The sequence below is a fragment of the Hemiscyllium ocellatum genome, chromosome 8 (assembly GCF_020745735.1).
Source record: "Hemiscyllium ocellatum isolate sHemOce1 chromosome 8, sHemOce1.pat.X.cur, whole genome shotgun sequence".
NCBI classification, from domain to species: Eukaryota; Metazoa; Chordata; class Chondrichthyes; order Orectolobiformes; family Hemiscylliidae; genus Hemiscyllium; species Hemiscyllium ocellatum.
In genome coordinates this window covers 72025560-72042682 of record NC_083408.1, presented here as the reverse complement: position 1 = coordinate 72042682, position 17123 = coordinate 72025560, and the positions used below count along the sequence as shown (strand labels likewise).

At 39.1% G+C, this 17123-nt stretch overlaps 1 protein-coding gene across 3 annotated transcripts in view; it reads right to left on the bottom strand.

The window, feature by feature from the left end:
• The window catches only part of nin (ninein (GSK3B interacting protein)), a 184346-nt gene that overhangs the window by 119688 nt on the left and 47535 nt on the right, over window positions 1-17123 (bottom strand). For all 3 annotated transcript variants that reach the window (XM_060829183.1, XM_060829184.1, XM_060829185.1), the window contains exon 3: window positions 10123-10216. In XM_060829183.1, the coding sequence (XP_060685166.1) occupies window positions 10123-10216 (94 nt within the window). The remainder of the gene's footprint in view (window positions 1-10122; window positions 10217-17123) is intronic.

The following is a 17123-nucleotide window of genomic DNA, read 5'->3' as shown; positions in this document are numbered from 1 at the left end:
GTGTATGGAATGAGCTGCCAGAGGAAGTGGTGGAGGCTGGTACAATTGCAATATTTAAGAGGCATTTGGATGAGTATATGAATAGGAAGGTTTTGGAGTGAAATGGGCCGGGTGCTGACAGGTGGGACTAGATGGGGTTGGTATATATGGTCAGAATGGACAGGTTGGACCGAAGGGTCTGTTTCCATGCTGTACATCTCTATGACTCTATGACACTCCCAAGTATGCATGGCAGATTTTCTTCCCTACAGAATATTAGTAAATGTGATTAGTTTTGTGATGATTGCTGATTGTGATGATCATATAATCACTATTAATATTTTTAAAAGATTTTAAAATTGAAATAAAATTGCATCAGATGCCAAGCACAATTTGAACACACTGACTTTCTGGAAAACTAAACCAATAATTATATTGCCTCTTGCCCACTGTCCCTCCCATGGCTTTGGTTATTATCAAGATTTAGTTTACTTACAAATACTAACCTGCTTCAGTGAAATAATTGCTCCAATCCTATGTGAATGGATGACAGTTTCAATAACTTGCAATAACAGATTGTCCTTTTATTATAGTTTCAAATTTGTTGGAACAAACGAATAGAATTACAGGTTTCCGCATCAGATAACATAATTTTCTCAGTATCAATGAATGGCAGTGGTTTTTTAAGTTTATTTCCATCCATCTGAAGGAATGCAAAGTATTTTCTAACAATATTGCATAGAATTAGAGGCCTGTGCATAGTGTAGGCTGGGTGAATGGCTATGTAATATTCAAAGGGTTCGTAGATCAAGCATGAGTAATGTGAGGGACATGAATGATACATGGGCATAAAGGTGGCATGCGTTGTTGGCATGGTAATCTGAGAGGGCATGGGTAAGATTAATGGTGGTTTTAAACAATACTGGGAGCTGAGATCCTGATTGCGAGAATGGAAGCTGTCCTTTATATGGCACAGCTCCGCACTCACACACACACATTATGGACTCAAGTGTGGTGTGGAAACTTCAGTGTGAAAAGATAAAAATGGCACAGAGAGTCACATGTATGTCAGGTGTGCAGTTTGGGAGCTGTGAAGATGCACAGTTTGGTTTTCCCAGTCCCAGAGGAAAATTTGGTCCCATCCCACATGTTCCATATATGAAAAATGATGTGTGGAATTTCAGAACATACATAGTTTCAACAATATGGCACACTCTGAGAAGAGAAGGAAGGCAGGAGCTGAAGAAAATTGCAATTACCAGGGAAATGGGGCTCAGGAACATAGTTCTTTGAAAGTGGAGGCACAGATAGACAGGCTGGTTAAGAAGCATGCTTGCTTTCATTGTTCAGTCCATTGAATTTCGGAGTTGGGGTGTCATTTTGTGGTTGTACTGGACAATGGTGGATTTCTCTGTATAGTTCTAGTCACCCTGCTATAGGAAGGACATTATTAAATTGGAGAGGGCTCAGAAAGGCTGTTGCTGGGATTGGAGGGTTTGAATTATAAAGAGAGACTGGATATACTTGGACCTTTCTTTACTGGAGTGTAGGAGGTTGAGGGGTGACTTATAAAGGTTTGTAAAATCATGAGGGGCATAGATAAGGTGAATAGTAATGATCTTTTCCCTAGAGCAGGGGAATTCAAACTAGAGGGCATATTTTTAAGGTGAGAGGAGAAAGATTTGAAAGGGAGTACAGTTACAGCATTTAAAAAGACATTTAGACAGGTACATGAATAGGGAAGGTTTACAGGGATATGGGTCAAATGCATGCAAGTAGGACTAATTTAGTTTGGGAAACTTGGTCAGCATGAACAAGTTGGACCGAAGGGTCTGATTATGTGCTACATAATTTTAATTTTACAAAAACCCCTTGATTCAGAGAAGATTTTATTAGATAGCAATTTAACTCAATGCGAAGAACATTACTGTGCAGGAACAAACCCTTCTGCCCTCCGAGTCTGTGCCATCTATTTTCGCTAAATCTGCCATCTATTTTCTAAGGATCTGTATCTCTTTCATGTATCATTCATGTATCTATCTAGCTACATCTTAAATGACGCTATCATCCCCACCCCTGCCACCTCCGCTGGCAACGCATTCCTGACACCCACCACTTTCCACGTATATCTCCCCTAAACTTTTTCCCTTTCACATTTAACTCATGACATCTATTAGTTGAGTCCTCCACTCTGGGAAACAAGTTTCTTGCTGTCCACCCTGTCTACACCTCCTACGATTTTGTAGACCTCATTCAGGTCCTCTCTCAACCACCTTCTTTGCAATGAAAATAATCCTAATCTACTCAACCTTTCCTCATAGCTAGCAACCCCTATATCAGGCAACATCCTGGTGAACCTCTTCTGCACCCTCTCCAAAACATCCACACCCTTTTGGTAATGTGGTAACCAGAATTGTACGCAGTATTCCAAATGTGGCTGAATCAAAGTCTTATACAATTGGAACATGACCTGCCAACTCATGTACTCAATATCCTGCCAGAAGCACCTATATACAGGGACATTTAGTTGCCAATCATGCTCTTCCCTCAACCAAGTCACACTAATAGCAATAATGTCATACTCCCATGTACTAATCAAAGCCCTAAGTTCATCTGCCTTACCTACTATACTTCTTGAATTAAAACAAATGCACCTCAGACCACCATACCCTCTGTGTTCATCTGTCACTTCCTGCTTACTCTTCCCCTTAGTCATGCTAACTTCATTATTTGGTTCCTCACAGGCTTTAGATATGTCCTGCTTTCTGTCCACTAACCTCCTCATTTGGTTCCCATCCCCCTGCCTCATTAGTTTAAACCCTCCCCAACAGCAATAGCAAACGCACCCCCAAAGACATGAGTTCCAGTCCGGCCCAGGTGTAGACCATCCAATATGTAATAGTCAACTTCCCCCAGAACCAGTTCCAATGTCTGAAAAATCTGAATCCTTTCTTCCTGCACCACCTCTCAAGCCACGCATTCATTCTGAATGTTCTATCATTCCTAGTCTGACTCGCACGTGGCACTGGTTGCAATCCTGAGATTACCAGCTCTGAGGTCCTACTTTTTAACTTGGTTCCTAACTCCCTAAATTGTTCATGTAGGACCCCATCCTGATTTTTATCTATACCACTGGGGCTGATATGCACCACGACAACTGGCTGTTCACCCTCCACCTTGAGAATTTTCTGCAGTTGATCCAAGACACACCTGACCCGTGAGGCAACATACCGTTCAGGAGCTTCATTTTCAACCACAGAAACGCCTATCTACTCCCCCTGCAATGTAATCCCCTATGACTATAGCCCTTCCACTGTTTTTCCTGCCCTTCTGTACAGCAGAGCCAGCCACGGTGCCATGAACCTGGCTACTGGTGCCTTCCCCTGGTGAGCCATCTCCCTCAACAGTATCCTGTATTCAAAAAGGGAGGGAGGAAGATGTTAGAAAGCAGTATTAAAAACATTTTTCAGGGCATTTAAGAAAAGTTCAAGGTAATTAGGGATGGAAAATAGTAAATAATTAATCAATAAATGTTGGTCTTGGCACCAATATATATTGCAGTTCATGTTTAAAAGAGATTGGTGAAATAATTTTGTGACATTGTAATTCAACAATTACATTACTTATTGGTTATTGCCATTTTTGAAAAATTCTTTTCTACTGCAGGAGGTACATCTGTATTCTGATGGAGTGACCAAAGAGGAATAATTTCAAACAAGGGAGGAAAATATTCTTAAATATAAATTGTGTTTGCGGTGCTGAGCTATGTAAAAGCACTGGCACAATGCTGAGCCATTTAAAGTTTAAATATCCTTTCGTTTTTTTGAAATACAAAAGGCAAAAATGATATGGAACTGCAGCATTTGTTTCTGTTAGCTCAAGAGAATGCAACATTCAATGTACTGAAAAACTAATGGAGCTGATAAGCCTTATGATCACTATGAATGTATGAACTATAAGTGTCACTGAAGGCACAGGTTTTCATGCATTGATGAGTTTTGTAGAATTGGAATATGGTGCACATATGAGCTAGATAATAATGTCACATCTTGAGGCACACTATGAGTACTGTATGAAGTCTTTGTGTAGAAACCAGAATATAAAATTTCAGTAGCTTTCACAACTAACAGCTGGACAGTATTAACAACAGAAAGCTTCATGACTGTAATTTGCCATTATACTGAGATTTGGAGGTTTTGACCTGTAGTTTTAGAAACCAAAAATATAATACAATGACAGAGCAGAAAATCTGGCTGAAAAGTGAAATAACGGAAAGACAGGGCCTTGCAGGCATGATAATGCAAGCAATATTATCCTTGCTAATCACCACAATATGTTACATGAGAATTTGGCAATTATTTTTCCTCATACTTCACAGATAACCACAAACAACGACTTTTCTTCAGGTAGGGTGGAGTGTACTATTCAGGCTGCAGACAAACTAGTTACACAATACCATCACAGCACCATGGCAATAAAAACACTTAAAACGAAACAAATAATTCCAGGTTGAATGACACCAGCTGATACGGTCTTGTAAAACACTTTGGAATTTGTTATATGACATGTTCACAATGAGCAAGGGTGGGCCGTAATAGCTGCACTTTCATTTAACTCAACAATAAGACAACCTTAAGCCCAAATACTTCAACTTCGAGATGAGTAGTAACAACTAACTGAGGACATCTTACTATTGCTTTCCACTTTAAACGGATGGGTCTGCTGAGGGCAGACTTAATTTCAAATATTTATTCAATTGCAACTGTTCTCCAAACACACCTCTGCACTGCAACTCCTTATGGAAATGGACAAATCACTAAATTCAAGGCTGATATTTGAAAGTCTCTGAAACCTTACATGAAATCAAACAATCCTGACATAATTGCCATACCCCTGTTTACTACCTCTTTATTAAACCCATCCATAAACACATGATTTATTTCACCTACTGTCCAGATCACTGCAAAATCAAAGCTTCTGCAACTTACATTGATGGTTACAATTGACCAGAAACTCAACTGTGCTAGTTATGTAAGTACTGTGACTACCACAGCAGACCAGAGTCTAGGCCTTTGCAACAAAGTGACTCACCTTTTGACTCCCTAAGTCCACAAGTCAGGAATGTGATGGAGTACTCCCCAGTTGCTTGGATAAGTGCAGCCCCAATAACACTTGAGAAGCCTAACCTTATTCAGGACAAAGCAGCCACTTGGTTGGCACCACATCCATAACATCCCTCCCTTCACAACTGATACTCAATAGCAGCAGTGTGCACTATCTACAAAACACACTACACAAGAAATTAACCGACATACCTCAGATAGCACCTTCCAAACTATGACCAGCATCGTAGAATTCCCAACAGTGTGAAAATAGGCCATTCGGCCCATTAAGTCTGCAGTGACTCTCTGTACAGCACCCCACCAGACCCAATCCATGTAAATCCACATATACTATGGCAAATCCACCTAGCCTGCACATCCCTGGATGTTACAGGGCAATTTACCATGACCAATCTACCTCACCTGCACATCTTTGTCTGTGGGAGGAAACCGGGGCACCTGGTGGAACCCTATGCAGACATGGGGAGAACATGCAACTACACACTACAATCGCCCAAGGCTGGAATCGAACTGGATCCTTCAGGCTGCTGAGGCAGCAGTGCTAACCACTGAGCCACTGTGCTACCCCTACCAGATCAACTAGAAGAGAAATGGCAACAGATACATAGGAATATCACCACTTGCAAATTACCCTTCAAACCACTTGTCATCCTGACTTGGAAATACATCAGTGTTCCTTCTGTGTTGCTGGATTAAAATCTTTGAATTCCCTCCCTAATGGCATTGTAGTGTACCTACACCAAATGGACTGTAGCAGTAGAAAAAGGCAGCTCATCAACATCTACTCAAAGGCAACTAGGAATGGGAAATAAATGCTGACCCAACCACCGGCACCCACATTCCATGAATGAACACAATAAAATGTGAAAAGCTAGAAAAATGCCACAGAACAGTAATTGTTTTTTGCAAAGGCATTAATAACAATGTTTGAAGATTTTAAATGAGACCCTGTGCAGTTGTTTTTGCAGAACTATCCATTGCTTTTTATCATTTTCGGTGAGTATAACAAAAATTAGAGAGCTTAAAGAAATATATCAATAATTTATTTTTAGTAATTACACTAATAATATTTAAACAGTTAACCAATATAATCGTACCGGCTTAAATGCATACCTTTTAACCAATACTTACATCCTATATATAATCAGGCAGAAGCTTTATGAAAGGCAAATTATGTTGACACAATTCTTAGGAGTTCTTTTGAAGCAGAATGCATTGTGGATAAAGGAGAACCTGTGGATGTACTGTGTTTAGAAAGATAGAAGGCATTTGACACAGTTGTGGCATAGGAGTAGCATGTGGGAAAGAATAGAAAACAGGCTTGTTAACAGCAAGTGGAGAATAGGGAATAGATGGGGCTTCTTCTGGTTGGCAAGGTACAATGAATGGTGTGCCAAAGAGATTAGGATTAGTTCTGGGCATCAGCTTTTTACAAATTATATAAATAAATTTGATGAAGGGACTGAAACCACAGTTACTAAATTTTCTGATGACACAAAGATAATTAGGAAAATAACTTATGAAGAGTATATAAGAAGGCTGAATGGGTGTCTTGTAGGTGACTTCCTCCTCAACCTGTTGTGAGATGATATTATATATCTTTGGAATAGGTGGACTTGAACCCAAATCTCCTGGCACAGAGATAGTGACTCTACTACTCTGCAAATTGCATCCTAATACAAATAAAATGTAATGTGGGAAACTGAATCTGTCCATTTTGGATCAGGAATAAAAAGGAAGTATATTATCTAAATGGTGAAAGATTGCAGAGTTCTAAGTTGCAGATAGACAGAACATAGAACATTACAGTGCAGTACAAGCCCTTTGGCTGTGCCACCCTGTGGTACCAATCTGAAGCCCATCTAAGCTACACTATTCCATTCTCATCCATATGCCTATCCAATGACCATTTAAATGCCTGTAAAGTTGGTGAGTTGCAGGCAGTGCGTTCCATACCCCTACTACTCTCTGAATAAAGAAACTACCTCTGACATCTGTCCTATATCTATCACCCCTCAATTTGAAGCTATACTCCCTCATGCTAGCCATCACCATATAACGAAAAAGGCTCTCACTGTCCACTCAATCTAACCCTCTGATTATTTTATATGTCTCAATTAAGTAACTTCTCAACCTTCTTTTTAATGAAAACAGCCTCAAATCTTTCAATCTTTTCTTGTACGACCTTCTCTCCATACCAGGCAACATCCTAGTAAATCTCCTCTGAACCCTCACTCCCACGCTTCCGTATTTTGGGCAATCATCTGCCGTAGGGAACCTTATCAAATGCCTTACTGAAATCCATATACACCACATCAATGGCTTTATCCTCATCCACCTGTTTGGTCACCTTCTCAAATAACTCAATAAAGTTTGTGAGGCACAACCTACCCTTCACAAAACTGTTTTTGACTATCCTCAATCAACTTATTCCTTTCTAGATGATTATAATTCCTATCTCTTACAACCTTTTCCAATACTTTATCCACAACTGAAGTAAGGCTCACTGGTCTATAATTACCAGGGTTGTCTCTACTCCCCTTCTTGAACAAGGGAACAACATTTGCTATCATCCAGTCTTCTGATACTATTCCTGTAGACAGTGACAACATAAAGATCAAAGCCAAAGGCTTGACAATCTCCTCCCTGACTTTCCAGAGAATCTGAGGATAAATCGCATCTGACCCAAGGGATTTATCTATTTTCATGCTTTCCAAAAGTCCTAACACCTTCTCCTTGTGAACCTCAATCCTATCTAGTCTAGTATGTTGTTTATCAGTATGTTCCTTGACAACATTGTCTTTTTCCAGTATGAATACTGACGAAAAATATTCATTTAGCGCTTTCCCTATCTCCTCTGGCTCCATGCACAACTTGCCACGGCTGTCCTAATCTTACTGTAGTCATTCTTTTATGCCTTATTTACCTATAGATCTGATAGTCCTGCATGAACTGCAAAAAATAGAATGCTGGTACATTAAACAATGATAGAATATTATTGTATATTGTGAGGAGAATTGAAGATTATTCTTCAGTCACACAGGGCACTGATGAGACAGATTCTTGATCATTTTCAGCCTTTTTTTATCAGGGTGGACAGAAATGTGGAATAATCCAATCAGCCATGATCTTACTGAAAGGTGGAGGAGGCTTGAGGGGCCAAGTAGCTTGCTCCTGCTCCTAATTTGTATGCTCACATGTGAATATTGCCTGTGTAGTATTATTCAGTGGATTAATTACATTTAGTTTAACCAACACATTAGCTACAACGGTCAATTATCCATTTGTCATTTGTAATGTTTCAAAATACATGAAAGGCCAAAAAAATCTAGAATTTGTTAAAACAAATGGTGCTGAAAGCAGAAAGGTCACTAAGCCCTGTGATTGAATATGAATTAAAGAAGGAAGTCAAGAAGGAGATAATGAAGCCTTGCGACATAATCTTCCAGAAGGTTTGAAAACAAGAATTTTGCCAAAATACTGGAGAGCAGAGAGGATTATATTCATGATAAAGAAGAGGAAAAGGAATTAGCCAAATAATAGAGGCCAACAAGTTTTACTTTAGTTCTAAGTAAATGTCCAGAGTCCATAATATATCAACACTTATGCTAATCAGGGACAAGGATCATGATTTTGAAAGGGTACTTTTAATTACTTGAATTGAATATCTTGAAGACGTTAGAGTATATATGTTAAAAAAATTGTTGCTATGGAGGTTGTACACATAGACTTCAAGAAAATATGATATCACATTAAACAGCCAAAACACACTAACTTGTTGTTCTTGGAACAGATGAGGCCAAGGTGGGACATATTAGACATTTACAAAATTTTGAAAAGTAAACAAAGAAGTTGCTTGCATTGTTGAACAATTGATAACAAAGAGATGTATTATCATAAGTAATGGGTGTTGAAATATTTTCATTCAACAGGGCATTAGAACATTAGAACAGGGGCGTTCTGTCCTTGTTAAGGTTGGAGGGGTGGGGTCTGAGGGCGGAGGTGCGGGATGTGGACAAGATGCGTTGGAGGGCATCTTTAACCACGTGGGAAGGGAAATTGCGGTCTCTAAAGAAGGAGGCCATCTGGTGTGTTCTGTGGTGGAACTGGTCCTCCTGGGAGCAGATACAGTGGAGGCTGAGGAATTGGGAATACGGGATGGCATTTTTGCAAGAGGTAGGGTGGGAAGAGGTGCAATCCAGGTAGCTGTGGGAGTCGGTGGGTTTGTAAAAAATGTCAATGTCAAGTCGGTCGGCATTAATGGTGATGGAGAGGTCCAGGAAGGGGAGGGAGGTGTCATAGATGGTCCAGGTAAATTTAAGGTCAGGGTGGAATGTGTTGGTGAAGTTGATGAATTGCTCAACCTCCTCGCGGGAGCACAAGGTAGCGCCAATGCAGTCATCAATGTAGCGGAGGAAGAGGTGGGGAGTGGTGCCAGTGTAATTACGGAAGATCGAATGTTCTATTTAGCCAACAAAGAGACAGGCATAGCTGGGGCCCATACGTGTGCCCATGGCTACCCCTTTGGTCTGGACGAAATCACAGCTGTCCACTCAAACTAACACAAAAGCATCACTGCTCAGCTCATTTTTCTGTACAGTTGTCTGGCTATAGTGAAGGGATATCTTTATGATAAGGAGGTCTACTTTCAATCAGAATGTGACCATAAATTATACAAGCATTACAATCCAGGCTGAGCATTCCTTCATACAACCTAAGTGCAGACCCTGTAACAGCTATTTCATTAAAAAAACTGCCACAATTTTTACAATTATGCCTTTAGGGTAAAAAACACTTGCCTACAGAGAACATTAAAACATCTAATAGTCATAATGTGCAACTGAAAAATATATTTTGTTCATGACATCTGACATTTTGAAGGCAATGTAGTTACAAATTGCACTTAAATCATTCATATGAGAGATTACAACCCATGATTTCACTGCACATGAAAATTTGTATGCATCATACTAAGATGTATTGTATATCTCTAAAGTTACAGACTCTTTCTTCCACTTACCTAGTGCTTGATAACCATCATCTCCTGAGAAATTCCCTTCAATAGTAGTCGACAAGGTAAAAATCAATGCTTCTTTAAACTGTTCAAAATGTACCTGCAAAAAATATAGCAAAGTGTCAAATTGATAAATTAAAAGCAAAACCCAACTACACATATTTGTAAAGTATAGATCTGAGAATGTTACAAAGTGATGATATACAAAACTGACACATTCAAACTCTTGTCCACTTCTCTGATATTTAAGTTGACTATAAAATTGTCTTTGAGATTAAATATTCTACCAGATTTAATTTTGGCAATAAGGATGTGTGTGTGTGCATTTGCTCATGTGTGCACACAGAAAGGTGAGTAAATATGGCAACATTTCTGTTTTGCAAAGATCCTCAAAACATTTGTTTTACTTTTCATCTTACCACCATGCATTTAGTACCTCTACATTTCCATTACTTACTAATCTTTCATTTTAAAACAACACCAGAGTATCCAAAACACTTGTGAGAAAAATGAGAAGTGTCCAGTCAGCAGAGTTTCTTTAGAAACTTGATTGTCTTTAGTTACAGTGAAAAAAATAAATTGATCAAAATTAAATTGATGCTTTACATTATATATTCATAGTGGCTAAAATACATTAATATTTTTTGCAGAGCAAACTTAGCAGGTTGTATGGCCCATTTCTTAATGTTGAATGATGCCTAGCAGATATCTAGAAATTAATAACCAGAAAGAAAGGCTCAAAGTACCATTAAATCGAGATCAAGTCTTTTCAAAAGAGTATAGCATTACTGTTAAAAAGACAATACTTTGGTCTCAAATTATGCCAATGTCCTAAAGCTGTGTAGAAGTATTTGAGGACTGGGAAATAACCCAATGATTGCAAGAATCCCTTGTACTGAAATAAATTCATCTTTATTAAAAATTTGTTCATGAGTTGAGGCTGTTGCTGTCTAGGCAAGCATTTGTTAACCATCCCTAATTGCACAGATGGCAGTTAGAAGTCAGCTTTATTAGAGTCATAAAGATGTACAGCATGTAAACAGCTGTACCAATTCGGCCATACCAACCAGATTTCCCAACCCAATCTAGTCCCACCTGCCAGCGCCCGGCCCATATCCCTCCAAACCCTTCCTATTCATATACCCATCCAAATGCCTTTTAAATGTTGCAATTGTACCAGCCTCCACCACTTCCTCTGGCAGCTAATTCCATACACGTACCACCCTCTGCGTGAAAAAGTTGCCCCTTAGGTCTCTTTTATATCTTTCCCCTCTCACCCTAAACCTATGACCTTTAGTTCTGGACTCTCCCACCCTGGGGAAAAGACTTTGTCTATTTATCCTATCCATGCCCCTCATGATTTTATAAACCTCTAGAAGGTCACCCATCAACCTCTGATGCTCCAGGGAAAACAGCCCCAGCCTGTTCAACCTCTCCCTATAGCTTAAATCCTCCAACCCTGGAAACATTCTTGTAAATCTTTTCTGAATCCTTTCAAGTTTCACAACATCTTTCTGATAGGAAGGAGACCAGAAATGCATAAAATATTCCAAAAGTGGCATAACTAATGTCCTGTACAGCTACAACATGACCTCCCAACTCCTGTACTCAATATTCTGACCAATAAAGGAAAGCATACCAAATGCCTTCTTCACTATCCTATCTACCTGCGATTCCACTTTCAAGGAGCTATGAACCTGCACACCAAGGTCTCTTTGTTCAGCAACACTCCCACGATCTTACCATTAAGTGTATAAGTCCTGCTAAGATTTGCTTTCCCAAAATGCAGCACCACACATTTATCTAAATTGAACTCCATCTGCCACTTCTCAGCCCATTGGCCCATCTGATCAAGATCCCATTGTAATTTGTGGTAACCTTCTTCGCTGTCCACTACACCTCCAATTTTGGTGTCAGCAACAAAGTTACTAACTATACCTCGTATGTCCACATCTAAATCATTTATATAAATGATGAAAAGTAGTGGACCCAGCACCGATCCTTGTGGCACTCCACTGGTCACAGGCCTCCAGTCTGAAAAACAACCTTCCACCACCACCCTCTGTCTTCTACTTTTGAGCCAGTTCTCTATCCAAATGGCAAGTTCTCCCTGTATTCAGTGAAATCTAACTTTGCTCACCAGTCTCCCTTTGCAGCTCCACACAAAGGCTGACTTGCTGATTTTTGAGGAGCCCTATTCTCTCCCTAGTTACCCTTTTGTCCTTAAAGTATTTGTCCTTAATGTATTCTCCTTAATTCTATTTGCCAAAGCTATTTCATGTCGCCTTTTTGCCTTCCTGGTTTCTCTCTTAAGTATACTCTTATCACCTTTATACTCTTCTAAGGATTCACTCGATCTATCCTGTCTATACCTGACATATGCATCCTTCTTTTTCTTAACCAAACCCTCAATTTCTTTAGTCATCCAGCATTCCCTACATCTATCAGCCTTTTCTTTCACCCTAATAGGAATATACTTTCTCTGGATTCTCGTTATCTCATTTCTGAAGGCTTCCCATTTTCCAGCCGTCCCTTTACCTGCGAACATCTGCACCCAGTCAGCTTTTGAAAGTTCTTGCCTAATATCGTTAAAATTGGCCTTTCTCCAATTTAGAACTTCAACTTTTAGATCTGTCTATCGTTTCCATTTTATCCTATTTTAAAACGAATAGAATTATGGTCGCTGGCCCCAAAGTGCTCCCCCATTGACATCTCAGTCACCTGCCTTGCCTTATTTACCAAGAGTAGGTCACCTTCTCTATTAGATGCATCCACATACTGAATCAGAAAACTGTCTTGCACACATTTAACAAATTCCTCTTCATCTAAACCCTTAACACAATGGCAGTCCCAGTCTATGTTTGGAAAGTTAAAATCCCCGACCATAACCACCCTATTATTCTTACAGACAATTGAGATCTCCTTACAAACTCGTTTCTCAATTTCCCTCTGACTATTAGGGGGTCTATAATACAATCCCAATAAAGTGATCATCCCTTTCTTATTTCTCAGTTCCACCCAAATGACTTCTTTGGATTATTTCTGCGAATATCCTCCTTATGTACACCTGTAATGCTATCCCTTATCAAAAACATCACTCTCCCTCCTCTCTTGCCTCCCTCTCTGTCCTTCCTGTAGCATTTGCATCCTGGAACATTAAGCCACCAGTCCTGTCCAACCCTGAGCCACATTTCTGTAATTGCTATGATATCCCAGTCCCATGTTCCTAACCATGCCCTTAGTTTTGGGGTCAGGAATCATATGAGGCCAGGCAAGGTAGGGACAGCAGATTTCCTTCCTAAAGGACATCCCTGAAACAGATGGGTTGTCACCAAAATTGACAGTGGTTATATGGTCACAATTAAGCTACTTTTGCCCCATAACAATAACCCGGATCTCTGGATTAAAAGCTAAGTAACATTACCATTATGCCACCATTAATTAGTTAATTAGTTACTTAATTGTTGATCTATATTAAAAGCAAATGGCTCTGGAAATAGTGGTCATCCTTAAGTATTCTACAGAATCTGGAACATTCCTATGAATCAAAGGTGTCTAATATAGCCTCACTATTTAAAAAGTGAGCTAGAGAGAAAACAGAATTATAAGCTGGTTAGCCTGACCTCAATAATGGGGAATATGCTAGGGACTATTATAAAATATTTAACAGCAGACTACTTGGAAAACCATGACAGGATTGGACAGAGTCAGTATAGATTTACAAAAGTGAAATCATGCTAGACAAATCTACTGGAATTGTTCAAAGGTGCAAATAAAAGAGTTAATGGGGGGAGGGGGGGGGTGGAGCCAGTGGATTAAGTTTATTGGATTTCTTGAAGACTTTCAATAAGATTTCTGATAACAATTAACATACAAAATTAAAGTGTATGGGACCAGGGGTTGCTTATTGTGATGAATAGTGAACTGGCTGGCAGACAGGAAACAAAGAGCAGGAATAAATGGTCTTTTTCTAAAAAGCAGGATGTGACTTGTTGGGTACCACAAGCATCAGTGCTTAGACCAGCTATTTCAAGAGAAATTGATGACCTAGATGACAGAACTAATTGTAATATCTCCACATTTGCATACAACACAAAACTGGGTGGAACAATGCACTGAGAGAGGATGCAGAAAAGCTTCAGTGTAATTTGGACACTTTGGCCGAGTAGGCAAATGCATGACAGATAAAGTACAATGTAGAATAAATGTGAAATTATCCAACATGTAGTGAAAAAAACCAGGAAGGCAGTTTATTATCTGAACAGTGATAAATTGAGAAAGGTGGAGATAGAGCGTGAGATAGATTGGGAAAGATGGAGGTATTATATGACATGCAGTCCTTGTACACCAGTTGCTGAAGGTCAGCATGCAGGTGCAACAAGCAGTAAAGAAGCCAAATGGTGAGGTCAGGCTAACTTTCCTGTAATTCTTTGTTTTCTCTCTAGCTCCTTTTTAAAAATAATGACGGGATTCAAGTAACAGGAGCAGGGATGTTTTGCTGCAATTGTACAGGGACTTCGTAAGACCATACCCAGAATACTGTCTGCAGTGTTGGTTCCTTACCCAAGGAAACATGTTCTGGCTATTAAGGGATTGCAACACAGGTTTATTAGACTGATTCCTGGGAATGGAACGACTCCTGCTCTTATTTTCTATGCTTCTAAAATAAACTAATGATCGAGAAGGCAGTTCCATGAAATACATGTTTTATTTGAACATTGCTGCAATGTGGATCAAATTACTATTCCGTTCCCAGTGGATCAAGACGGCAATGACATGCGTTTGATTTTCTGAATTCAATTTGCAACTCTATGTCCTGAAAAAGTATAGGACACAGTAAAGGCTAGGTGCAATGCAGCTACCACTTGTAAATGACCTGTTTAGGAATTCACCTTTCATTTTTCTCAGAGCAAAAACCCTCCACCACATACTGGAGGTGAAACTGTTGAAGAATCATCAGAGAAATTATTGCTGATTACTGTGCAAAAGGATTTTACAAAAATACTGCTCAACTTCAATAATATAAAGTTCTGAAGAAGTCACTGGACCTGAAACTTTAACTCTGCTTTCTCTCCATAGATGCTGCCAGACCTATTGAGCTTTTCCAGCAATTTCAGTTTTTGTTTCCACAGTTCTTTCATTTTTAACAAATAAAAATTACATTGTGTTTGTGAGGAGGAATTTACACTAGATAGGTACGCATGGATATAGTTTCCAAATTTTGACTCAGAGGATAGTAATATTTTTGTCACTTGCTTTTAAATGTTGGGTACAACAGTCTATTTTGCACAAGAATAGAAACAGCCTGACACAAATAATGATCAAACAAAGCAAAACTGTCCTGAATACCATGGAGGGCCGTTCACTATCATTGCAGCTTCTTTAAAACATAACATGTGCAGCTGCTTTGTTGCGATAACAGGAACCTGACAAATTAATGAAAAAACTGGAGTTTGATCAGAATCATGTCAGTTGTGTGCTGTGTAAGATACTAAACACGGACTGAACCAAAAGGTTTACATCTTCATATGATGGTTAAAGGAACTGAAATACAGTAATCACCTGCATATTTTGATTACTGAGTAATTATCTGCCTAAAGTTGTGAGCAGTATTTGAAGCGAAAGAACATCACTGGATCCCTCTGTCATTTGACAAGACTTGGTTATTTTTAGATTGCAAACTGCCTTTCATTGGAGACCCAATATTTTGCACCACCTCCTCAGAATGCAATGAATACAACATTTTATTATCAAGCATTAGGACTTCCTTAAACCATTTAACAGTTCAGTAAAGCAAAGCCTCAGCTTTTAATCTAGGTTACAGACCACTAACAAGGTCAACCAACAGGGCACAGCCTATGACATCAAATCACTGATCCAATCTTCTTCAGAGACGACAACAGATGTTGCATGACCAGGGAAAAGAAAATACTTCAGCCATATGCCCTGCCTTCAAAACAAGGGGAAACATTCCCACTGTGTATTTCTATTTATTGAAAAGGAATACCTATTGTTGGACAAAATCAGACCATCTCCTGGGCTTTCCAGTGTGTAATTCTGTGTATTCACTGTGTAATATATTCAGAGTGGCCGTATCACCAAAACGTGAGTCTGAAGCAGGCAGCTGCACAGTGACAGATGGCTCCTTTCTCAACTATGAGCAATTTCATGAGCAACATTTCTAAATAAACTCAAGTACATTACCTCATGGATCTGAATGGAACTGGTTGAGTAGAGGTGAACAGAAATTTAATAAAACAGGAACTTTTTTGGTTCTACTTTGAGAACACTTAAATGAGTTTGAGCAAACAAAATTTACAGAATAAATTTTATAGTTGGTAAAAGGCAACAAAGTTTGAAATTAACACAAAGAAACATATCATAATAGCTAATCAGAACTAAAAGAGCTATGGGGTTTTACTTTGCACTAGATAGGTAAAGGGAGTGCAATGACATCACAGGCTCCTGACTGCTGGGTAGACTGCAAAATGCATCAAGACTAGATAAGTACCAAATGTGATACACAATCCTATTATCAAACAGCTCCAATTTAGGCTCAGATTTATAAGAATTGACATATTTTTTTGAACGTGTGAGAGTACATGTATGATTGTACCCTAGGGAAAGAATAATAGAAAAGGGGAGAAATTTAGAATTGTACATCAAGGAGTCCATGCTGAAATTAAAGAGAAAACATTTAAGTTAAGTGAATTTACTATGGAATAGGTTTTGGCCTTATTAGTGCCAGGAATTTTAATCATGAAGTATAAACTTTATAGGGGTTCTTTAAACGTAAATTGCAGAATGCTATTACTATATTTTGCTCTGCTACCTTGAAGAATAGAGTAAGAAGACACTTTCATCAGGGATACAGTTTGATCTGTATGAATAAAGGAACAGGTTTAAGGAACAATGAAGCCTCTTTCGAATAATATAATTTCCACCTGGCTTCTTATTCCTTTTATGTTATTCTCTTTTACAGCGGGCCAGCTGTTAATGGGGGTTGG